At 52.8% G+C, this 23,292-nt stretch overlaps 3 protein-coding genes and 1 non-coding gene across 14 annotated transcripts in view; 2 read left to right on the top strand and 2 right to left on the bottom strand.

Moving 5' to 3' along the window:
- The first annotated feature begins 3,642 nt into the window (after window positions 1-3,642).
- On the top strand, window positions 3,643-13,679 carry PPP2R5B (protein phosphatase 2 regulatory subunit B'beta). The gene is made up of 14 exons (XM_033204101.1): window positions 3,643-4,432; window positions 4,874-5,335; window positions 6,113-6,309; window positions 7,207-7,308; window positions 7,471-7,563; window positions 7,694-7,824; window positions 9,552-9,611; window positions 9,711-9,819; window positions 10,664-10,717; window positions 10,791-10,841; window positions 10,981-11,100; window positions 12,001-12,128; window positions 12,377-12,478; window positions 12,899-13,679. Exons 2-14 carry the CDS (start codon window positions 5,137-5,139, stop codon window positions 13,044-13,046), a joined length of 1,494 nt encoding a protein of 497 aa, XP_033059992.1. The 5' UTR covers window positions 3,643-4,432; window positions 4,874-5,136; the 3' UTR covers window positions 13,047-13,679.
- On the bottom strand, window positions 13,676-17,272 carry GPHA2 (glycoprotein hormone subunit alpha 2). Of its 3 annotated transcripts, XM_033204115.1 has the most exons (4): window positions 15,030-15,576; window positions 14,564-14,666; window positions 14,193-14,377; window positions 13,676-14,077 (listed from the first exon to the last, which is right to left on the bottom strand). In XM_033204115.1, the coding sequence occupies exons 2-4, from the start codon at window positions 14,664-14,666 to the stop codon at window positions 13,976-13,978; spliced, it is 390 nt and encodes a 129-aa protein (XP_033060006.1). In that variant the 5' UTR covers window positions 15,030-15,576; the 3' UTR covers window positions 13,676-13,975. The 3 variants fall into 3 exon arrangements, with proteins under 3 accessions (XP_033060006.1, XP_033060004.1, XP_033060003.1); XM_033204113.1 differs by lacking the exon at window positions 15,030-15,576 and adding an exon at window positions 16,431-17,272 and having other exon boundaries at window positions 14,193-14,666; XM_033204112.1 differs by having other exon boundaries at window positions 14,193-14,666.
- A 134-nt stretch (window positions 17,273-17,406) lies between these two features.
- Window positions 17,407-23,292, bottom strand: part of MAJIN (membrane anchored junction protein) — a 42,625-nt gene continuing 36,739 nt past the window's right edge. For all 9 annotated transcript variants that reach the window (XM_033204103.1, XM_033204110.1, XM_033204102.1 and 6 more), the window contains 3 exons: window positions 19,698-19,770; window positions 18,786-18,891; window positions 17,407-17,751 (listed from right to left, as the gene is read on the bottom strand). In XM_033204103.1, coding sequence (XP_033059994.1) covers window positions 17,703-17,751; window positions 18,786-18,891; window positions 19,698-19,770 — 228 coding nt within the window. In that variant the 3' untranslated portion in view covers window positions 17,407-17,702. The remainder of the gene's footprint in view (window positions 17,752-18,785; window positions 18,892-19,697; window positions 19,771-23,292) is intronic.
- Window positions 21,096-21,202, top strand: LOC117081941. The gene has a single exon (XR_004436391.1). It is a non-coding gene; the product is annotated as a U6 spliceosomal RNA (small nuclear RNA).

Below are 23,292 nucleotides of genomic sequence, written 5' to 3'. Positions count from 1 at the left end.
GGCATTCTGCAGCGAAGTCCCAAGCCCCACTTTAGGTCCAGCAGTTTTTTGTTTTTTGTTTTTTGTTTTTTTTGAGACAGAGTCTCGCTCTGTCTCCCAGCCTGGAGTGCAATAGTGTGATCTCAGCTCACTGCAACTTCCACCTCCTGGGTTCAAGTGATTCTCCTGCCTCAGCTTCCTGAGTAGCTGGAATTACAGGTGCGCACCACCACGCCTGGCTAATTTTTCTATTTTTAGTAGAGACGGGGTTTCCCCATGTTGGCTAGGTTGGTCTCGAACTTTTGACCTCGTGATCTGCCCGCCTCGGCCTCCCAAAGTGCTAGGATTGCAGGTGTGAGCCACCACGCCCAGCCTTAGGTCCAGCAGTTCTATATGTAAGTTTTTTTTTTTTTTTTTGAGACAGTACCTCACTCTTGCTCAGGCTAGAGTGCAGGGGCATGATCACAGTTCACTGCAACCTCTGCCTCCCGGACTCAAGCAATCCTCCCACCTCAGCCTCCCCAAGTAGCTGGGACTATAGGCTCATGCCACCATGCCCAGCTAATTTTTCTATTTTTTGTAGAGATGGAATTTCACCATGTGGCCCAGGCTGGTCTTGAACTCTTGAGCTCAAGCAGTCTGCCTGCCTCTGCCTCCCAAGGTGCTGGGATTACAGGCGTGAGCCCCTGCACCTGGCCTAGGTCCAGCAGTTCTAACAAATACACTGGCCCTGGCCACTGCATTTAGGGACTTCTTCTACTGGACAACTGGATTCCAGTCAACTCAAGAGGTCTAGGGAAGTTTGGGGCCAGGATTCCTCTCCATAGAGAGAAAACAGGGAGGGCCAGGCTTTGCCCAGGGGTGAGCTCCCGGGCGCATCCTTCCCACCTTAGATTAGGCAAAAACTCATCTGGTAAACTGTATGCTTTAGGCCTCAGGGGCCCTGAAAGAGTCTCTCCCTTCCCCCATGGATGGCCCACCCTCTCGGTGAGAAAGGGATCATGGAGGTGGCCTGGGGACTGTGGCTTTTGACTCTGTCCTGGGTGGAGAGCTTGGGTTTTATCAGAGGGAAGGGCTTTCATGGAGGAAGAGCGGCCATCCCTCAAGGCTGGGTGGAGCTGGAGGAAGGCGATCCCAGGCAGATGGCAGGGAACTGGGTGTCCAGGCCAGACAAGCTCCTTTAGGTAGCTCAGGGGCAGCCAGGAGAATAGGGGGATCTAGACACACCTCAGAAAACAAACTTCATCTATAAATACATGGAACTTCATCTATACATTGTACAACTAAAATGGGTGACTTTTTTTTTGTTTTGAACATATATCTGTTGTTGCATATAACACAATGTAATGCATTTCGTTTAAATTGTGGTAAAAGCCACACATGGTGGCTCACACTTGTAGTCCCAGCACTTTGGGAGGCCAAGGTGGGAGGATCACTTGAGCCCAGGAGTTAGAGACCAGTCTGGGCAACACGACAAAACCCTATCTCTACAAAAAATACAAAAAATTAGCCAGGAGTGGTGGTATGTACCTGTGGTCCCAGTTACTTGGGACTGAGGCTGAGGTGGGAGGATTGCTTGAATCCGGGAGGCAGAGGTTGCAGCGAGCCAGGATCACGCCACTGCAAAAAAAAAAAAAAAGCCTGGTGCAGTGGCTCACACCTGTAATCCCAGCATTTAGGAGGCTGAGGCAAATGGATCACTTGAGCTCAGGAGTTTGAGACCAGCCTGGGCAACATGGCGAAAACCTGTCTCTACCAAAAAAACAAAAATTAGCCCGGCATGATGTCGCACGTCTGTGTTTCCAGCTACTTGGGAGGCTGAGGCAGGAGGACTGCTTGGGCCCGGGAGGCGGAGGTTGCAGCAGTGAGCCGAGATGGTGCCACTGCACTCAAGCCTGGGTGACAGAGTGAGACTCTATCACAAAAACAAAAAAAAGAATGTTCAACCTTACATACCCCTAAGTGACACTGTACCTATTTTGAGACCCAGTTCAAATACCACCACTTCAGAAGTCTTTTTTTCAGCCAGGCACGGTGGCTCACGCCTGTAATCCCAGCACTTTGGGAGGCCGAGGCAGGTGGATCACGAGGTCAGGAGATCGAGACCATCCTGGCTAACAGCGTGAAACCCCATCTCTACTAAAAATACAACAAAATTAGCTGGACTTGGTGGCAGTTACCTGAAGTTCCAGCTATTCGGGAGGCTGAGGCAGGAGAATGGAGTGTAAACCTGGGAGGCGGAGCTTGCAGTGAGCAGAGATTGCGCCACTGCACTCCAGCCCGGGCGACAGAGGAAGACTCCATCTCAAAAAAAAAGAGTCTTTTTTTCTTCCAAAAGTCTTATGCCTCTCCTCTACTCTTCAGTGCCCCAGTTCTCAAATGGTGCACTTTTGTTTCTTGTTTTATTTTTGAGACACGGTCTCTGTCACCCAGGCTGGAGTGCGACAGCACAATCACGGCTTACTGTAGCCTCTAACTCCTGGGCTCATGTGATCTTCCCACCTCAGCCTCCCAAAGTATCGAGATTACAAGTGTGAGCTATCACACCTGGCCTTAGCACTTCCTTTATATAAAACACCAGTCCTGTGTGGTCAGTCTAGCCTTGAGACCAGGGAACTGGTACCAGGGGGCTTGTGGAGGTGGGCTGTAGCCATCTGGGAGGTGGAGGCTTGCCCTCTGGCCCCAACTTTTGATGATACACTGTGTGACTCTGGGCAAGGCGCTTCTCCTCTCTTGGCCTCAGGGTCCTTGCCTGGCTGCAGAGGCTCTGTGGGCCTGTCCTCCCTCAGCTTGTTCAGGGATGCAGAAGAGCCTGGGAGGTGGGCAAGGAGGGAGATCATGGATTCCCACTGGACAGACAGGGACACCAAGGGCCAGATGGGCAAGGCCTGCCGGAGGTTCCTGAGCAAGCAGAGCACTTGCTGGGTCTCCAGTGCTGGAGTCCTGGACCCCAGCCTGGTGAACTGCGGCCCTCAGTGCAGGCCTCTGTCTTCTGTTGCTTTGGTAGGTGGGCACCTCTTGCACACCCAGGCTTCCTCTGCAAGCCATTCCGGGAGGATGGCTGGGCGGTTCCAGTGGAGCACTGAGTGGTCACCAAGACCCAAAGCAGGATGGGGCAGACTCTGAAAAGGCCCCAACCCCTTCCCCGACCTCATTATCTGGTCTCATCACACTTTCCTGCTGCTCACCATGGACCAGCTGCTTATCCAGGCAACATTTCAGGGTGGAGATTTCACAGCAGTGTAGCGGGATTGAGTTCAGGGCTATAAAGAGTGTTGGGGTCCAGGATCCTAGGAGGGGGCCCAGGACTGCAGACTGGGAACTTTTGGTCAGCATGCCGAACTCCTGGACTCCCACCCCTGCCTTGCACACCAGCAGTGGAATTTTGAGCAAGAGACACTGTCCCACCCAGCACATCTTAGGGCCCAGCGGGGCTGAAAGGTCCATCTGGGAAGACCAGGCTGCCTGGGATGAGGTGGCAGCTCCAGGAGAAAACTCCTCTCGGGCTTTGCCACTCCAGGACTGGCCCTTTAAACTGGAGACCATGATGTCACCATAGACAGCAAGGGACGGGAGGGGGACTGCAGGCCTGAGGATGGACTGCATTTCCCAGCAGCCTTGGGTGCACCACACCCCTCCCAGCAAGCACTGACTCATGGCAGACTTTTAACTAGTCCAGTGCTGGTTTCCAAGGAGTTTCTGAAGTGTCTCTTGGTTCTGGGGTGAGGGTGAGGTTCCTAGGGGGATGGCCTAGGGCATAGAAGGCCCAGGCCAAATCTGTGGGCCTGGCATAGCTCGCTGCCACTCCTTCCTGTCAGTGTCCTGGCATCACCCCACTTTTCTGGTGCAAACTCCTAAGCCCTCCTCTTTCCCTATTCTGCCTCCCTTCCAGAATCCACGCTTCCCGCCCCCAGCTAGAGCCCATCCCACTCTGCTCGCTGGCTTCAAAAGCTTCGGCCTTCACCCCAGAGTCTGCCCTCAAGGGTGTCCCCTTTGGTCTGGCAGCTCACTTTAAACGGCACGGGGACTACATCTCCCAGCGGCCCCGGGCCTTCCTGACGCAGCCCCCACTTTCAGCCCTCGGGGAGGTGCGGGCCGGGCGGGGGGAGGTGACTTGATGTCATCCTGAGCAGCTGGGCGGCGGGTGCCGGTGCGCAAGGAGCCGAGCCGGGGCTCCCGCTGCGCTGCATCGCGCTGGGTCGGAGTCCCAGGACTTCAGCGGAGATCCGCGCGCTGCGAAGGCCGGTGCAGAGCCCGCCGAGCGCCCGGTCCCGGCCCGGGGCTGAGTTGGGGGCATGCTCCAGCCCCCCCGGAGCCCGGGAGAGAACCCAGGAGCGCCGCCGCCCAGCCCCAGCGCCCCGAGCGGAACCGCTACGAAGGGGCCCTGAACGGCCGTCGCCCTCCCCACGGGCAGCCCCCGCGGGTTGGCGACCGAAGTCTGGGTTTCCGAGAAGTGAGTGTCCCCCACCCCATGAGGTTTGGGGCGCCAGGAAGGAGGAGCTGAGGTGGGGGAGGGTGCCGGGTTCTAGGAGCGGGGTGGCATCGGGACAGCACCTCCAGTCCTGGGGTTGTCCCAGGAGGCCGGGGTTAGTGGAGCAGCGATGCGTTCCATTCTGAAAGGGGCAGGGATGACGATCGGGGCTCCATTCTGAGTCGGGGCTGGCTTGGGGGATAGGCCCTATTCTGGGAGGGGTTGTTTTGGAGCCTTTCTGTCTGAGAGAAGGGAGGAACATGTCCAGGATGGGAGGGGGCTGCACCCCTATTTTAGGGTCTGGGCAAGGATAGGAGGGAAAAGACCGGGCCCCCCACACAGCCTGCCGGCTCTCCTGAGGAACTGACGGGCTTTCTCTGTCTCTTTCTTGCTGACCTTTCTGCCTGACTTCGTTTTCAAAAGAGCCAGGGTGGGAACCCTAACTGGACTCTTCAGGACCCCTAGGAAGGATCTGAGGCCTGAGCCATCCTCCTTTCTACCCTGCCTGCCCCCCAAGACTGGACAGTTGCCGGAGGCCCTGGGGGGGGGCCCAGGACTGTGGTTGTGCCCCCCCCCCACGACCCGACAGGATGGGACCAAGTTAGTCTGTCCAGTCTCACCCAGCACCTCCCAGGCCCAGAGAGAACCCCCGGGGCTCTGAAAGCTTGACCTGCTGCCTGACCGCCATGGAGACGAAGCTGCCCCCTGCAAGCACCCCCACCAGCCCCTCCTCCCCCGGGCTGTCGCCTGTGCCCCCACCCGACAAGGTGGACGGCTTCTCCCGCCGTTCCCTCCGCAGAGCCCGGCCCCGGCGCTCCCACAGCTCCTCTCAGTTCCGCTATCAGAGCAACCAGCAGGAGCTCACGCCGCTGCCCCTGCTCAAAGGTGAGCTGGCGGCTGGCCACCAGGGGAACCGAGCCCCCGAGGGGACCAGCAGGGCCGTGGGGTGGGGCGGGAGGCAGCGGGCAACTGCCAAGAGAGGGAGTTTGGATACCCCTCCAGGCTAGGTTCTACGCCATCAGAACTGACCCCAGCCCTCCAGCCCTCTCTGCTGACGCATGGCCTGACTGGCCTGTCATCCTTGGAGGTGGGACATCCGAAGGTGGCGCCACCGTAGGGGCAGACCAGGGCCAAGGGTGGGGCCCTTAGCCTGGGTTCCAGGGGCCACTATCAGCCCAGCCAGCTGCCGGATCCCTGGAGCAGGCTCTTGGCAGGGTTCCCTGGGATCATCACATAGTTCCCTTCCCCAGCCCTGGGCCATAGGGGCCACACTGGCCAAGCCTGAGGACACCAAAGAGATCCTTGGCCCTGAACCCCTCCCCATTTCTGGCCCTTAGAACAGGGTGCCACCTGAGAGGGAGGCAGCAGCTGTTTGGGCACCTGTGGAAAGCCTCTGCATCCAGCATTTGTGATCTCGTTTTAAAAATCGGGCCACCATACTCTCTGAACCTGGATTAGGAGGAAGAAAAGCAACCCTCAACCCCCAGGAATGGAGGAAGGGACAGTAGTTGTTTGCTGTCTGCAAGGAGCAGGAGATGGCACAAGAGCATGGGGCCTGGGGGCAGCAGAGACTGCCCTGGAGATTAGGAGGGTCTGTCCCACCCAGAGCTGGGGCAGCTGGGGGAGCTGGGGTTCAGGCTCAGGATGCCCTTCCCTCCCCAGATGTGCCGGCTTCTGAGCTGCACGAGCTGCTGAGCCGGAAGCTGGCCCAGTGTGGGGTGATGTTTGACTTCTTGGACTGTGTGGCTGACCTCAAGGGGAAGGAGGTGAAGCGGGCGGCCCTCAACGAGCTGGTGGAGTGTGTGGGGAGTACCCGGGGTGTCCTCATCGAGCCCGTCTACCCAGACATCATCCGCATGGTAAGCACCTGCCACTCAGGCTCCGAGGGTCGGCCAAGAGGGTGCGTGAGCCCCGTGACTTGTCCACAGGACCCCTGCGTGGAGGATCCACCCCTGCACTCATCCACTTGGCCTTAGTCCACGTCCTCCTTCCCCCTGACCCGCTGCTGCCCGACACCCACTGAATGCCTCCGGGCCTGCCCCACCTTCACACCTTTGCTTATACTTGCCTGAGGCCTGGAGTGCTCTACCCCACATCCCTTACCATCCGTGGCCTGGCTCAGGTGCTGCCTCTGCCGAGAAGCTGCTCTCAATGCCCAAGCTGGAAATCTCTCTTTGCCTGCCCGTAGACCTCACAGCTTCCAACCTTGTTCTCCCCACTGCATTGCACCTGCCTAGAAGGCAGGGATGTGTCCCATTCACCCTTGGGTTCCCAGCCCCTGGCCCAGGTCTTGCACGAACTAGGCGTTCAGGTGATGATTGCCCAAGGAATGAACTGCTTGCTGGGGCAGGTGCTGAAATCAACCTGTTAGAACTTTGAATGAGGGCCGGGAGCAGCAGCTCACATCTGTAATCGAAGCACTTTGGGCTGAGGCGAGAGGATCACTTGAGGCAAGGGGTTGGAGACCAGCTTGACAGTGAGACTGCATCACTACAAAAATGTAAAAATTTGCCGGGCATGGTGGTGTGCTACTGTAGTCCAGCTACTCAGAGGGCTGAGGTGGGAGGATGGCTTGAGCCTGGGAGGTTGAGGTTGCAGTGAGTCGAGATTGCACCACTGTGCTCCAGCTTGGGCAACAGAGCGAGACCTTATCTTGGGAAAGAAAAAAAAAAAAAAAGAAAGAACTTTGAATGAGGGACTCCCTGGCTTCTGGCTTCAAGGGCTTTTCCTTAATGAACCCCACCTCTGCCACTCAGATCTCGGTGAATATCTTCCGGACTCTGCCGCCCAGTGAGAACCCTGAATTTGACCCTGAAGAGGATGAGCCCAACCTTGAGCCTTCGTGGCCACACCTGCAGGTCCGAAGGGTTGGGGAAGACAGAGATCCAAGTTTCGGAAGAGATCCAAGGCATGGGGAAAGGGCCTCTTTAACCCCTAGACAGTTGGATGAGGGCCATAGGGTGGAATGAGTGGGTAAGGCTGTTACTGAACTCGCCTTTTTGTCTGTCCCCCTCCCCCAGCTGGTATATGAGTTTTTCCTGCGTTTCTTGGAGAGCCCAGACTTCCAGCCCTCCGTGGCCAAGAGATACGTGGATCAAAAGTTTGTCCTGATGGTGAAGTGGGGAGCCCAGGCTGGGTGGTACCACAAGGCAGGGGCAGGCTCTCTGAGGGGCCAGGGATAGGATGGAAGCAACCTGGGGTGGACCTTTCCCCTGACCCTGACCCTGACTCTGGTTCCTACAGCTCCTGGAGCTATTTGATAGTGAGGACCCCCGGGAGCGTGAGTACCTCAAGACCATCCTGCACCGGGTCTACGGCAAGTTCCTGGGTCTCCGGGCCTACATCCGCAAACAGTGCAACCACATCTTCCTCCGGTGAGTGGTTGCTGCCTGCCCAGCAGAGACCTGGAGAGGGCAAGAGGGCTGTTAGAAGACGGCGGCAAAGGCCCTGTGTGGTGGCTCATGCCTGTAATGCCAGTGCTTTGGGAGGCCGAGGTGGGTGGATCACCTAAGGTGAGGAGTTTGAGACCAACCTGGCCAACATGGTGAAACCCCGTCTCTAATAAAAATACAAACATTAGCTGGGCATGGTCGTAGGCACCTGTAATCCCAGCTACTCAGGAGGCTGAGATAAGAATTACTTGAACCCAGGAGGTGGAGTTTGCAGTGAGCCAAGATCATGCCACTGCACTCCAGCCTGGGCGACAGAGGGAGACTGCGTCTCGGAAAAAAAAAAAAAAAGAAAAGAAAAGAAAAAAAAGAAGACTGCTACAGCAAAGAGCAAAGGCTCCTGGGCTGCAGGGGCCCTTGTGGAACTTCTGTTTTCCAAGCCGTTTCTCGGTAACATAATATACATATTGATTATACAAAGTCTGTGAAGTCGGCAGAGAATGGGTATTTATTTCCATTTTACAGATGAGAAAGTAGAGGCCAAGAGAAATGAAATGGTTTGCAGGGACTGGGTCAGTCCAGGGGCCTAGGAGCTAAATCTTTTGACCCTTATCATGCCAGGCCATAAGGACCCAGAGAGAGAGGTTCTTTCTGCAAACGTGCACTGAGCACCAGCACACACTGGACATCAAGGCTTACATGACCTTATAGTTGAGACCATGGCTCTGAAGCAATATGGCCTACATTTGAGTTTGGTTCCAACATTTGGGTGAACTTGGGCAGATTACTTAAGCTCTCTCCTAGTTTGCTCATCTTTAAAATGGGAATGCTGGCAGGATGCAGTGGCTCATGCCTATAATCCCAGCACTTTGGGAGTCGGAGATGGGCAGATCACTTGAGATCAGGAGTTCAAGACCAGCCTGGCCACTGTGGTGAAACCCCGTCTCTACTAAAAATACGAAAATTAGCTGAGTGTGGTGGTAAACACCGGTAATACCAGCTACTCGGGAGGCTGAGGCAGGAGAATCACTTGAGCCTGGGAGGTGGAGGTTGCAGTAAGGCAAGATCGCGCCACTGCGCTCCTGCCTGGGCGACAGAGCAAGATTCCATCTCAAAGATGAGATAAAAATGGGGGTGCTGCTTATACTAACTCAGGGACCATCATCAAGATGACATGGGGCCTTGCCTCCAAAGCACTCAGCATAGCTACTGGACTGAGGCCGGGACTCTGAAACATTAGTTGTTATTGTTCTTAGCTACAAAATGGGTGAGCCATGATCCCTGGCCTCCAGTACCTTGAAGTCCATTAGATTCCCTGCCTATTAACATTAGGGTGGTTTCATTTAACCGTCGAGTCTTGGTTTTCTTCATCCGTGTGATGGATTTCATAAGCCCCATCTCCCTGGATGATTTTGAGACTTACGTGGCACAGAGTAGATGTGCCAAGTGTTTGTCATTCTCTTGGTTGACTGGCAAGACAGCCTTGAGCTTGGGACTCTGGCAGAGGTGGCTGGGCTGAGAAGGGCATTTCAGTGTGGGGGGCGGGGATCTCAATGGGGCCTGGTTTGGGATGTTGGGAAGGGAGCGTGGCCTCTGGGTTGGGGGGAGTTGGATGAACGTGCTGTGCGGGTGAGGGTGGGCAGGCAGGATGCCTAAGGGGTCACTGGGCCTACCCTGCTTGCTTTGAGCCCGCCTGCGTTCTTCTCTTGCAGGTTCATCTATGAATTCGAGCACTTCAATGGTGTGGCTGAGCTGCTGGAGATCCTAGGAAGGTGATTCTCCCTGGGCCTCAACTGGAGCTCAGGATTCTGGAAGGAGGGACTGGGGCCAGGTCACCTGAGCCCTCTTCCTCTCTTCTGCCTCCTCCTCAGCATCATCAATGGCTTTGCGCTGCCCCTGAAGACTGAGCACAAGCAGTTCCTGGTTCGCGTCCTGATCCCCCTGCACTCTGTCAAGTCGCTGTCTGTCTTTCACGCTCAGGTGAGGCCCAGGCCTGGCCCCGCTGCAGCAGGAGCTCCAGACAGTCAGGGTTGCCAGTGGGCCCTGGAGGTCAGATCTTCCAGGGATCCTATCTCACCTTTTTTGTTTTTATAATTCTGTTCCATCTACCTTAGAGAATTCCCACTGGCGCTTTAAGGCTAACCTCAGGTATCAGCTCTGTGAGGCCAGGCTTTTCTTCTCTATCCTCCCTTGGCAGAATGAAATTCTCCTCCCTCTATATTCCCAAAGATTTGGATGCACAAATCTATTATGGGAGATTTTGATACACAAATTGTTTTTTTGAGACAAAACCCTACTCTGTTGCCTAGGCTGGAGAGGAGTGGTACGAACATGGCTCACTGAAGCCTCTACCTCCTGGGCTCAAGCAGTCCTCCCTCCTCAGCCTCCCGAGTAGCTGGGACCACAGATGTATGCCACATGCCTGGCTAATCAAAAAAAATTTTTTTTTTGTAGAGACAATGTCTTGCTATGTTACCTAGGCTGGTCTTAAACTCCTGGGCTCAAGTGATTCTGCCGCCTCAGCCTTCCAAAGTGCTTGGACTACAGGCGTGAGCCACCACACTAGCCATATTATGGAACCTTTTGCAAAATGTATAAAGATGAATTTGTTGACTGTCCCCCCTCCCCTTGAGATCATAGTTGTATTCCCAGCACACTGAGTGTGATGCCTGATACATCCTAGACAGGTGATAAGTGCTTGGTGAATAAGAAAGTAACAGGCCGTGGGGGAGCAGTGTCTGGCATTCTGTCCTGGGCAGCAAGTCCTTGGCACCTGATGCCTTCCTGACCCATCTTCCTTCTCTCCACCTCTGCCCCCTTGCAGCTGGCATACTGTGTGGTGCAGTTCCTGGAGAAGGACGCCACTCTGACGGAGCACGTGAGTACCTCTGGGGGCTAAGGCAGCCTCTCACCTCCGCAGGCGTGACTCCTTTCTGTCTTACCTCCCACAGGTGATCCGGGGGCTGCTCAAATACTGGCCAAAAACCTGCACCCAGAAGGAGGTATGAAGAAGGGCTTTGGTGCCCACCAGAGGGAGGCTGGGAGGGCTCGGCCTCTAGAAGGCAGTCAGGTGTGTGTATGTGTAGGGGGAGATGTGAGCTGCTGCCCCTCTGTCCCTACTCCCCTCCCCACCCCACCCAGGTGATGTTTCTGGGGGAGATGGAAGAGATTCTTGATGTCATCGAGCCCTCCCAGTTTGTGAAGATCCAGGAGCCCCTTTTTAAGCAGGTGGCTCGCTGTGTTTCCAGCCCCCATTTCCAGGTATGAGGCAGGACAGGCGGGGACGGGAGCAGGGCTGGCCTGGAAAGGTTGGGTAGCTGACCCAATACAGCTCCCTTTGCCCTCAGTCTCTCCTCCAATCCTGGGTCTGGTAATGGGGAGATGCTGGACTTAGGGTCAGGAGACCTAGGGTGAAGCCTCGGACCTGCCTTCCACTGGCTGAGGGGCCTTGAGCAAATGACTGCGCCACTCTTGATTCTGATTAAGCTTCTGCAGCTGTAAAATGAGCCAACAACCTCTTCACAGGGTGGGGATGAGGATGGAAGAGATTGTATGAGTGTAAACATGTTTGGTAAACTGAAGTGTGCTCCATAGTGGGATGGAGGACTGTTATTGCTTTTCCCCTTTTGCTAGTGGCCTTAGATTTCATTAGACTGGCTTTGGGATGCAGCCAGGCTTCCCCACATCATCCCAGCTAACTCTAACTCATGTTCTGCTGCAGGCACATGCAGACTTCCTCCCGTTCTTATGAGTCATAACCCAGTGGAAGTCAAGTCTTCTTCACAGTGATTCTGGCCCTTTGGTTCATTAAACACCTAAAAGTCTAGTATCTCATTGGATTCTTATAACATCCTGTGGACATAGGTATTATTAGCCCATTTTACAGATGAGAAGACTGAGGCTGGGAGGCTAAATGCCTCTCCCAAGGTCGCGTGGCGTATAGAGTCTGTAGTGGTTAGGATTCACCCCGCAGCATTGGATTCCATATCTAGTGCTCTTTTCCTTTCAACACTGTTGCTTCCTCCAGGGCTCAGATGAGCCTTGAAGGTGGGGTGTGTGAAGGTCAGGGGGCCTGGGCATTGAGGTAGTGATGGACACCAGACCTTGCACACAGAGAGAAGCCACTGCCACTCACTCACTCTGCCATCTTGTCTGCCCCAGGTTGCAGAGCGGGCTCTGTATTTCTGGAACAATGAGTATATCCTAAGCCTCATTGAGGACAACTGCCACACTGTGCTACCTGCTGTGTTTGGGACCCTCTACCAAGTCTCCAAAGAGCACTGGAACCAGTGAGTGCCAGGCCGTGACCTAACTCACAGAAACTGGGACCAGGGCCAGCCAGTCCAGACCCTAGGGTTACTCCTAGCTGGAGAGTATCAGAGAAAGCGTCAAAAGATGGCCCAGGGGTGGTGAAGAGGACAGGGAAGTGGGCAGTGCTTGTGTTCAGGGTGGAATGCTGCATATGAAGGGCAGGGATAGGGAGAGATGGGCAAACCAAAGCTGTTTCATCTCCTCGTCCCTCCTTGACCCTGCCAAGAACCATCGTATCGCTGATCTACAATGTGCTCAAGACCTTCATGGAGATGAATGGGAAGCTGTTCGATGAGCTCACGGCCTCCTACAAGCTGGAAAAGCAGCAGTGAGTGTTGGGGGCTGGGCGTGGGGGAAGGGAGAAGAGCAGGGAGGAATCAGACCCCCATGACTGGAGGGAACCCAAGGACCACCCCGAACCCTATCTGATCAGTCGTGCAAGACTCTCCGTGCTCCTGCCATCCTATGCCTGTCTGCCCCTGTGTCCTCCCGTCATTCTTCGAGTAGCTCGGACTTGTTCTGAATCCCTGTAGCTTCCTACAGAAGCCAGAACCACTCAGAGCCCCACCCATCGTCTTCTCCGTGACTGCAGGCTGGTCTCTCTGCTCTCTTCCCTCAGCAGAGGGTTTTTATGGAGTCACAGAACAAAAATGGTTCCATGCCTTCCTTTTGCCGCTGGGGTGGTAGTGAGGGAGTCTGGACTGTGGGGGCCCCCAGGAAAGGGAGCTGCCTCACCCTCTTTCCCCAGGGAGCAGCAGAAGGCCCAGGAGCGTCAGGAGTTATGGCAAGGTCTGGAGGAGCTGCGGCTACGCCGGCTACAGGGGACCCAGGGGGCCAAGGAGGCCCCTCTCCAGCGGCTTACACCCCAGGTGGCCACCAGTGGGGGTCAGAGCTAGACAGCACCTCAGAAGGGGAGAAGCTAAACCCAGAGCTGTCAGTCCCTCTATCCCTTCTCCTGTCCAGGGGTCCAGAGAGAAACACACCTACCCCTGGCCTTGCCAGAGTGGCTTCTGAGGACTCCCTGCCCAGCCCAGCTTTCACTGGGGGGGAGACGAGGAGAGGCAATGGTGGTCTTGGCAACAGAATGCTCAGCCCCTCGCGGCAGGACTTGACAAGGGCAAGCTTGACCAGGAAGCTGCCATCAGGGATCTTCCCCTGCCCCGCAAAGCTGGGCTCCGGGCTGCAGGCGGGCTCCCACCCTCTGCTCCTGGCCTTGGGCAAGGGCACTCAGCGCCTCGCCTGCCCCTGCCTCGGCCAGCGTGAGGTCCTTCCTCATCCCCGCCATGGGGTCCATGGTCTATTTATTCTCGCCCAGCTCACCCTCTACACAGACACTGTCCTGGGTGCACACTCCTCCCTTCCCTTGCTGTGTACTTCCTTGTCCCCTTTTTATTTATTGGGCAGGGGGAGGGTGAGGGCACAGGCAAGAAGAGATTCACAGTGTCCTGGGGCAAGGAGGGGGTCACAGTAATCATGGTCTACCCCTCTTTCCCTGGCTGTGGGTAGACTTAATAAAGAGAGAAACTCAAGAACTGCTTGCTTTATTTAGGGGTAAGGGCAAAGAGGGAAGTAAAATGATAAAGATTGGTTTAGAAGGGCCAGGCAAAGGCAGGGAAGAAAGCAGAAACTCCCCTCTTCTCAGGTGACAGTCACGAAATCTTACAAAGGGTCAAAGCTGGAACAACCCTCCCTTATTTAAAAAAATTCCATAGCAAGTAACCAGCAGGGTTGGAGCTCCTTCCAGTTTTTGAAGCTCAAACACAGGTTTCCCCCACCAGAATGTCAAGTCCTGTGACCCAGGGGAGGAAGGAGGGGAGAGGATGGGCTAGTAGCGAGAGAGGCGACACATGTCACACTGGCAGGCCCTGGCAGTGAAGATCTCGAGCTCCTCCCTCCGGCTCCCCACACACTGCAGCTGTACTCTGACCTGTGGGAGAGGGGAGTCCATGCTGCAGTCCCCTTTCTCAGGGCTGTCTTAGATCTCCGTCTCCCCAGTCTTCCCCCAACCCAACATCCATCCACCGGGCTTGGGTCCTCCTCACCTTCTTCAGGCCACTGATGGTGCAGCACTGAGAGACAGAGGTGATGTTGTGTCGGTAGCCGCTGGCCACCAGCACAGAGTACCGAGAAGGGAAGGCACTGGACTCACAGTGGCCCACACAGGCCTGTGCCATGTGGGAGCCCTGGCAGGTGCCTTGGCGATCACTTCGCACTGTCACATTGAAGGCTAGAAGGAGACAGGCAAGCAGTAGATGGCACCTCTGCCAAGGTTTGCCTCGCCCCAGCTCCTGTTGCCTGTGCCTCAGTGTGGGGCCCTCTAGGGTGCTGCTTGCCCCACCGTCCACTCTATCAGCTCTTTGCTCCCACCCAGAACTTCCACTCCTCCTAGCCATCTGCTGCCAGAGGTACTCACGGTGCAAGTGGCAGCCTGGGATGACTGCCTCCTGGCCGCAGGCTTCAGTGACTGCCAGGACCAGCAGACAGAGGACCAGGGTTTGAGGGGACGCCATGGGCATCTGAAGCACAGTGGGGAGATGTCTCTATGTGGGTGTGCAGGTGGGACGGCGAGTTCTTTAAATACTGCATTCCAGGTGAGTGAGCCAGGGCTGGCTGGTCTAACAGGTGGTGTGCCTGAGTGGTGCTGCCTTTTCCCTGTATCTACCTTTGTGTGTGTGTGTATGGGTGTGAGTGTGAGCAGCTGTCTCTGGAAAGGACCTGTGTGTCAGCCCTCTGTGAAGTGATTCTCCCTTCCCTGGAATTTCCTTCGCCAACTGGAGCGCAAACATCTTCCTCCCTCCACCTGCCCCATCTTGGCCTGCAGGGCCCTTGTCCACATTCCCAGACCCTCCCCAGAGCTCCTCCTGCCTCAGCGAGCTCACCACTTCCTAGGTCCAGGAACAGAGCAGCCTGCAGTTTTCCTGTCCCTCCCGCTGGTCTCCAGACTGTTGCTGGCTCTCCAGGCTTTATTTGCCAGCATTTTGGAGCCACGCCCTCTTGGAGATCGGCTTTCAAGCCAGCCTCCCCTGCCTGAAGCCGCAGAGCGATCCCACCTGGGGATCTTGCTCTTTGAGGTGTGGTCCTTGGAGAGCAGCTCCTGCTGCTTTCTGCTTCTTTCCGTCCAAAAAGCTCCCCACAGTCCAGGCCTGGAGAAGTCAGATGTGGAGAGAAGCCTAGGAGCTGGTGGAGTGTGCAGCGTGTGTGCAGTTGATGACAGAGGGGTCAAGACTCTTGGCTGAGTTGTGGGCACCTGGGTTCTCTTTGCTCTGTGACCTTGGACAGAACACTTCCCTGTTCAGGGCCTGATCACTCCTAACTTTATTATTATTTATTACTATTATTTTGAGAGGGTCTGGCTCTGTCACCCAGGCTGGAGTGTGGTGGTGGTATCTCGGCTCACTGCAACCTCCACCTCCCAGCCTCCCAGGCTCAAGCCATCCTCCCCCTTAGCCTTCAGAGTAGCTAGGACCACAGGTGCACCACTAGGACCAGCTAACTTTTGTATTTTTTTGTAGAGACGGGATTTCACCATGTTGCCCACGGTGGTCTTGAACTGCTAAGCTCAAGTGATCTGCCTGCCTAGGCCTCCCAAAGGGCTGGAATTACAGGCATGAAACACTGTGCCTGGCCACACCCCTAATTTTAAAACTACTAAACTCCCCCCTGCTTGCCTTTTTCTAACTCAAAGGAAAGGGACTGAGGAAGGAGATTCTTAGGGACAAGGGAAATTATACCAGTGGAGGTCTCCTGAGACGTGCTTGGTGGCAGGGCCGGGGGGTTGGGTTGCTGTCTGTTTCAGAGCTGCACGGCCATGGTGTCAGTGGGTGATTCTCATCCTGTGCTACAGAGTGACATTCTGAGCTGGAGTGCTTCCCTAGCCCTGGAATAACAGGGACCTGACTCCTGAAAGGGCCTCAAGTCATCAACCCCAGCAAAGCTGATCGATTTGTCCAGCTCTGGTTTTATAGATGAGGCAACTAAGGCTCAAGGAAGGAAAGAAGGAAAGTTACTAAAAGTCACCTAGCTGGGTAATGTCAGGGCTGATTTCAAATTCAAATCTGCTGTCCATCCATGGTGCTAAACTATATTTGAGCAAGAATGTGGCAAGTTGGAGAAAGACCCCTAGGCAGCAGTGGCCAGAGGGGTTGGGGCAGGGTGGGGAGCCAAAGGAAGCCTGTGGTGATTCTGGGCAGCCCCCTTCGGGGTCATTGCCTCACTGACCTGCTCAGAAAGAGCAGGGCCAGTCACAGACTGCCAGAGCTAGAAGGCACTTTTTAACTCACCAAATCCTACCCCCTCATTTTCTGGATGAGAAAATAAGAGCTCAGCGGAAAACAACTTCCCAAAGCTTCACTGTAAGCTAGTCAGAGTCAGGGTGGGCACTCAGCTGTGCTTCTTAGCAGCTTTGTAAAGCAGGCCATGTTTGGGACAGTCCAGTAAAGGCTGTAAACACAATTTGAGAGGAATTGATGTTACTAATGTCACTAATCCTTAAATTCCCTCACCCTACGGTTTCCCCATCAGCCCCCATCCCCTCAAGTCCTGGGTCCTCGTTTGCCAGGTTCTCCGCAGCAGTCCATCTCTTCTCTTCTCCCCACCAAGGATGCAGGCAGCATAGCAACAGGATGCAGCGGGAACTCAGCAGTTCAGCCCCTACTCTCCCACTCATGAGGGGACCCTCTGGCATGTGACAGATGATGACTTCCGTATAAAGCATTTGGGTGACAAGGCTCATTACCTTATGAGGTAGCCCATTCTAATATTGGACATCTCTAACAAGTAAAAAGTGACTCCTTTGTTGTGAGCTAAAATGAGTTTCCATACATTTCTATAGATCATTTTGGTTCTCCACGGCCACACAAGGCTAAAGTGTCTGTTACAGATCAGTCCTTTAGTTGAAGGCAGCTCAGGTGCCCAGGCCTTTTCCAGGGGTGCCAACCTGGATTAACTTCCAGTTAATCTGATAAACGAGTCTGCATCACTGTCAAACAGTTAGAGGGATAGAGAGGAGGGAAACATTTTGTCTATGGAGAGGCTACCATTTGGGGCCAAACTGGAACTGGGGAAGAGGTCTCTTGGGTGAGCAGGGCTCAGGACAGTGAGTCTTGAAAGACCCCATTCCCTAACCTCTGGCACAGAGTCACCTATCCAAAGTGATCCTGTGAACAGTAACCAGGTAGACCTAGGGAAGTTTCATGCATTTTCTATCTTGAGGGAAGAATTTGTTCTCTCTTACTCTATTCCACTAAATTCAATCAATAACTCTTCATAAATAATTTATTGTCATTAGGATCCTAAGTGCTGAAGACAAAAGGCCTAAACTGGCCCTCCGGACATGAACATTTTAGAAAGTTCCATTCTTAATGTTTTAAATTGGAAAAAATATATATATTATAAAGGGGCAAAGGACAGGATAAAACCATAGAGGACTCAGCATGGGCACCTCATTCCCCATGACTGAAGTGTCATAAGAAAAGGAAAGAGTTGGAGGAAGAATGATTCGGGAGGAGTCACTGCAAGAGATGATCCTCTTTCCAGCGCTGCATTTGGAAGGCTCAAGAGTGGCTGCTCTTCCTGAAGAAATATCGAAATGGGAAGAGAGAGCTGCAAGAATGAGAACAGAGTAGGCTGAGACTCTATGAGGTCTCCTTCCCTTCTCCCCATTTCCCATTAGTGCTTCACTAGCTAGGGCATTTTTGCTCTGAGGAACCATTGAATGGAAATTCAAGACTGGAATAGCATTTGAAAAGGTACCCAAATTAGATTATACTCAGGAGGGGGAATAAAGAAAAAGAATTGCAATGGGATGGCAGAGAGAGAGAGAGACATTTGCTAATTGTCCTCTGCAAACACAACCTAGATTCAGAGGGGAGAATGGAAATGTTTTGTAACCAAATCATCTGAATGGCTCAAGTAAACTAAGAACAGACTTTGTTCAAATTAGTGTTTTTGTTTGTTTGTTTTGAGACGGAGTCTCGCTCTGTCGCCCAGGCTGGAGTGCAGTGGCACAATCTCGGCTCACTGCAAGCTCCACCTCCCGGATTAAAGCAATTCTCCTGCCTCAGCACCCCCTAGTAGCTGGGATTACAGGAACGTGCCATCTCACCCAGCTAATTTTATCTTTTTATTTTTTTTAATTTCAGCTCACTGCAACCTCTACCTCTCAGGTTCAAGCAATTCTCCTGCCTCAGCCTCCCTCCCAAGTAGCTGGGATTACAGGCATGTGCCACCATGCCTGCCTAATTTTGTATTTTTAGTAGAGACGGGGTTTCACCATGTTGGCCAGGCTGGTCTTGAACTCCTGACCTCAAGTGATCCGCCTGCCTCGGCCTCCCAAGGTACTGCGATTATAGGCATGAGCCACCACGCCTGGCCCAAGTTAATGTTTATGGAGCTTGCCTTTATCCTGGACACATCAGGGTGGAGGTGGGTTGTGTAAAAATAAGTAAGATGCAGTCTTTATTAAATGCCCAATTAGGGCTTTTGTTCTCAATCTCATTTCCATCGTCTATCTTAGACATAAGTGAGAAGCCTCTGTGAGTAATCTGCTTTCTTTTCTATTCTAATTTCCCTGAAAGACTCAATGAGCTGCTCTGAGCTGGATCTCGAGTCTGATGGCCAGATAGAAGCTGTCTTACCTTAGAAACCCAACGAAGCCGCTGGCTGCTCGCTCCTTAGGTGGAGGTGAGTTGTGCTGCAGGGGTGGGACAACTGGCCCTGGCAGGCTGTGCCCCCACTCAGAATCTGTAAGGAAAACAATCAGGCAGGAGCAAGATGTTTGTCCATAGGCCGTTTTCATGTGAGTAGAAGGCAAAACACCCAGTATGAGCCAGAGGCAGTCTCACACCAAGAGTTCCTTAAAGCCAGGTGAATTGTTTGTTCTGACCTTCCCAATTTCATCTCAGCTCAGTAAGATGCTATTCTGACCTCAGAGTATTTTCAGTCAAGCTCCTGGGATATTTACACAGCTCAAGTTCCAGCCACGCACTCTGGCTGCTATGTCTTCACATAAAATGACAAGTTGTTGAAGGACTCACTTGCCTACATCCCTGTTTCTGTGATAACTGCAGTCCACGTTGAATCCTCATGCTGGGTAAAAGATCAGCAAGTAGGGAGGGCAATAGCTCGACATGCATTCCCAGCCCTTGCAAAGCATCCATTTGCAACTTCAATATTAACTCTAATGCCCCAAAGGGAAGAGATCATTCTCCAACAGTACAGAAAAGGGAAACACATCCCTCTCAACATTTCTATAAAGTTTATCACCTCACTTGGAAATGTTTTGAAATGGTCAGAGCATAACTTCACTATCAGAAGCAGAGGAAGGGCATGCACTGCCTCCCTTCACTATTTCTGGGCGCTGGGGGGCTTCTATTACTCTAGGACAGGCCCCCAGACCAGAGTTTGGCTAACAAGCACCTCCACGGGAGCAAGGCACATTACCCACTGAGGGCACCCAGCCTCAGCTCTGTGCTGCTCTACGTATCAGAGAACTACAAGGGAAAGGGTGATTATTAAAGCAGAATAAATGGAAATTTCCCAGGACCTACCTTGTTTCTGGACACCAGTGATATCAGAGGCCAGAGTCTCCTGCAATCCTTGTTGGGTTTTTCTTTCCCTGTTCTGTTTAAAAGAACACCAAGAAAAGTCTTAAACTTTACTCCTACACTGCATGGCAATCTGAATGTTATTTGCTGGTGAACTGATTTCACATTAGCACTGGGGCCTGGCTTCTGACTGCCTAGACAGGTTCTATATTTCTTTCCATTTCTTTCCATAGGACTGTCCTTTTTTCTTTTTCTTTTTGAGACTGGATCTTGCTCTGTTGCCAGGCTGGAGTGCAGTGGCGCCATCTCGGCTCACTGCAAGCTCCGCCTCCTGGGTTCATGCCATTCTCCTGCCTCAGCCTCCCAGGTAGCTGGGACTACAGGCGCCCGCCACCACACCCGGCTAATTTTTTGTATTTTTAGTAGAGACGTGGTTTCACCACCTTTGCCAGGATGGTCTTGATCTCTTGACCTCATGATCTGCCCGCCTCAGCCTCCCAAAGTGCTGGAATTATAGGCATGAGCCACTGCGCCCGGCCAGCACTTTCCTTTTTTCATTTCTTTTTTTTTTTTTTTTTTTTTTTTTTGAGACGGAGTCTCGCTCTGTCGCCCAGGCTGGAGTGCAGTGGCCGGATCTCAGCTCACTGCAAGCTCCGCCTCCCGGGTTTACGCCATTCTCCCGCCTCAGCCTCCCGAGTAGCTGGGACTACAGGCGCCCACCACCTCGCCCTGCTAGTTTTTTGTAATTTTTAGTAGAGACGGGGTTTCACCGTGTTAGCCAGGATGGTCTCGATCTCCTGACCTCGTGATCCGCCCGTCTCGGCCTCCCAAAGTGCTGGGATTACAGGCTTGAGCCACCGCGCCCGGCCTTCTTTTTTCATTTCAACATCCTAACTATTGTCCCTCTAAAACCGTAAGATTTAAGAGCCAAGAATAAATCAAGGTGGGTTTAACTTATCATCCCATATTACTGAGTGCCTACTCAGTAACATGAGGTTTCAGAAATCAGAAGGACCTTAAATTTACCTTGGAGAAATGTATACTCTATGGAGCAAATGGACATAAACTAAGTCAAGACAGTATGATGGCTGGGCATGGTGACTCATGCCTGTGTAATCGCAGCAATTTGGGAGGCCGAGACGGATGGATCATCCGAGGTCAGGAGTTCGAGACCAGCCCGGCCAACATGGTGAAACCCTATCTCTACTAAAAATAGAAAAAATCAGCCGAGCGTGGTGGTGGGCACCTGTAATCTCAGCTACTCAGGAGGCTGAGGCAGGAGAATCGCTTGAACCCAGGAGGCAGAGTGAGCCAAGGTTGCGCCATTGCACTCCAGCCTGGGAGACAGAGCGAGAGACTCTGTCTCGGGGAAAAAAAAAAAGAGTGTGATAAGACCAACGAGTGCTCGCTTCGGCAGCACATATACTAAAATTGGAACGATACAGAGAAGATTAGCATGGCCCCCGCGCAAGGATGACACGCAAATTCGTGAAGCGTTCCATATTTTAAAAAAAAAAAAAAAAAAAAGACCAACGAATCCGTATAGAGTGCTGTGGTTGCTGACAGGACATTAATGGAGCAGGTGGCGTTAGTCAAGGAAGGCTTCACGGGGGAAGTGATATTTGAATGGAGCCTTGATGGATGAGTGGGATGTTGTCATAACGGGGGTGAGGAGATGGTCGGTCAAAGCAGGGCATTCCAGACAGGGACATGACCTATGAGGGCACAGCGCCATTAAAGAATAAATAGGATCAGCATGGCTAGAGCCAGGCATGGTAGAAACATAACTGTGGCATTAGCAGCTAGCATAATATAACACAATCTTATTATTTCTCCATGTGCTGCTGCTTTATTTAAATTTCTTTGTCCTCTGAAGAGGACATTTTACAACCTGATTCCAGGCCCACAACATTTTCCAGTAAACACCCTGATAATCAGAAATATGGTTATTATATTTTCTTTGGGAATCTCTGCCATTGGCTACTACTCTCTTCACCCGGTCTGAACCTAGGGGCTTTACCCAGCAGTGATGGAGCTCCTCAAGCTGTTTTGCTGGTGAAGAGTTCTTTTTTTTTCTTTTTTTTTTTTTTTTTTTTTTGAGACGGAGTCTCGCTCTGTCGCCCAGGCTGGAGTGCAGTGGCCAGATCTCAGCTCACTGCAAGCTCCGCCTCCCGGGTTTACGCCATTCTCCTGCCTCAGCCTCCCAGGTAGCTGGGATTACAGGCGCCTGCCACCTGGCCCGGCTAGTTTTTTGTATTTTTTTAGTAGAGACGGGGTTTCACCGTGTTCGCCAGGATGGTCTCGATCTCCTGACCTCGTGATCCGCCCGTCTCGGCCTCCCAAAGTGCTGGGATTACAGGCTTGAGCCACCGCGCCCGGCCTCTTTTTTTTCTCTTTTGGGTGTGCAGTTCTGTGAATTTTTTTCCCATTTTTTAAATTTATTTTTTATTTCAATAGGTTTTTGGGGAGCAGGCGGTGTCTGGTTACATGAATAAGTTTTTTTAGTGATGATTTCTGAGATTTTGGTGCACCCATCACCCAAGTAGTGTATACTATACCCAACGTATAGTCTTTTATCCCTCACCCCCTTCCCACCCTTTCCCCCAAGCCCCCAAAGCCCATTGTATCATTCTTAAGCCTTTGCGTTCTCATAGCTTAGCTCCCATGGCTAAGAGTTCTAGAGCAAGGGGCTGCAGACCATAAAGGTAGGTTCTGGGAGGCAGAGGCATGGCAAGTCTCTAGAAAAGCTAGGACTAGCCCCCATCCTAAGAATTAACTTCGGGTTAGAATGGCAGGTATCTCTGAACTGAGCCTCTTCACAAACCGCTCAAATCCCAGACCACATGGGCAGCTACCTAAGTCATATTCCTATAAAAGCGACAGGGAACTCTGGGGAGGAAGGAGACCATTCTTACCTTTTCTATAGACGGTGGAGATGGAATTTAGAGGGCCAAGCTCTAGTTTCTGGCTTGAGGGAATGATTCTTACAAATTTAATGAAACTATGGTTTGGGGCTTTAATCCTGCTGCATACAGTAGCCCTAATGAAAGCATCTATTAAGGGTGGTAGGAGGAACAAGAGGGCAAAGGCCCTGGGACAGAGGTACAGCCTACCTCTGAACCAGGGAAGAGTCTCCTCGTAAGACAGTGTAGCCTTTTTGTGATCTCCCAAAATCTTGAGAGATGTCTTCTCAAGAAAAAGTCATATGGGAGGAAAAACATTATAACTGGAATTCACACTGAAGGTATCATCTGGGACCTCCATCAGAACATAATACTCTGAAAACCTGATGCAAGACTGTCCTCTGCATGTTCAGGGCCATATCTGTTTAGAAGTGCAGTTCAAGCAGATATAGCAAAACAACAACAAAAAAATGCGACATGCAGTTAGTCTGTTTCATTTCTGGGTCATTCATCTGCTCCCACTCATTTTTTTATCCTTCCAAAGTCTGGATCTCTAGATCTGGGACCTGAAGTAACAAAGGCAAGGGGGTTCTGCTCTTCTTTCCCATTCTCCCTAAACACTTCTTGTGAAACAGAGGTACGTGTTGTATTCTTCTAAGCTTTCCCCACAGAGGCTCCCAATGTGTTCAGACACG

This window comes from Trachypithecus francoisi, unplaced genomic scaffold, assembly GCF_009764315.1.
Source record: "Trachypithecus francoisi isolate TF-2019V2 unplaced genomic scaffold, Tfra_2.0 Lachesis_group8, whole genome shotgun sequence".
Classification (NCBI taxonomy): Eukaryota; Metazoa; Chordata; class Mammalia; order Primates; family Cercopithecidae; genus Trachypithecus; species Trachypithecus francoisi.
This window is presented reverse-complemented; position numbering and strand designations above follow the sequence as displayed.

Excerpts from the sequence above, each read along its gene's own strand:
- PPP2R5B (XM_033204101.1), top strand. The coding sequence starts at position 5,137 with ATGGAGACGAAGCTGCCCCCTGCAAGCACCCCCACCAGCCCCTCCTCC. Across the intron at positions 9,612-9,710 it reads CTGCTGGAGATCCTAGGAAG|CATCATCAATGGCTTTGCGC; the intron begins GTGATTCTCCCT and ends CCTCCTCCTCAG. Across the intron at positions 12,129-12,376 it reads TCCAAAGAGCACTGGAACCA|AACCATCGTATCGCTGATCT; the intron begins GTGAGTGCCAGG and ends GACCCTGCCAAG.
- GPHA2 (XM_033204113.1), bottom strand. The coding sequence starts at position 14,666 with ATGCCCATGGCGTCCCCTCAAACCCTGGTCCTCTGTCTGCTGGTCCTG. Across the intron at positions 14,078-14,192 it reads CCATCAGTGGCCTGAAGAAG|GTCAGAGTACAGCTGCAGTG; the intron begins GTGAGGAGGACC and ends CCTCTCCCACAG.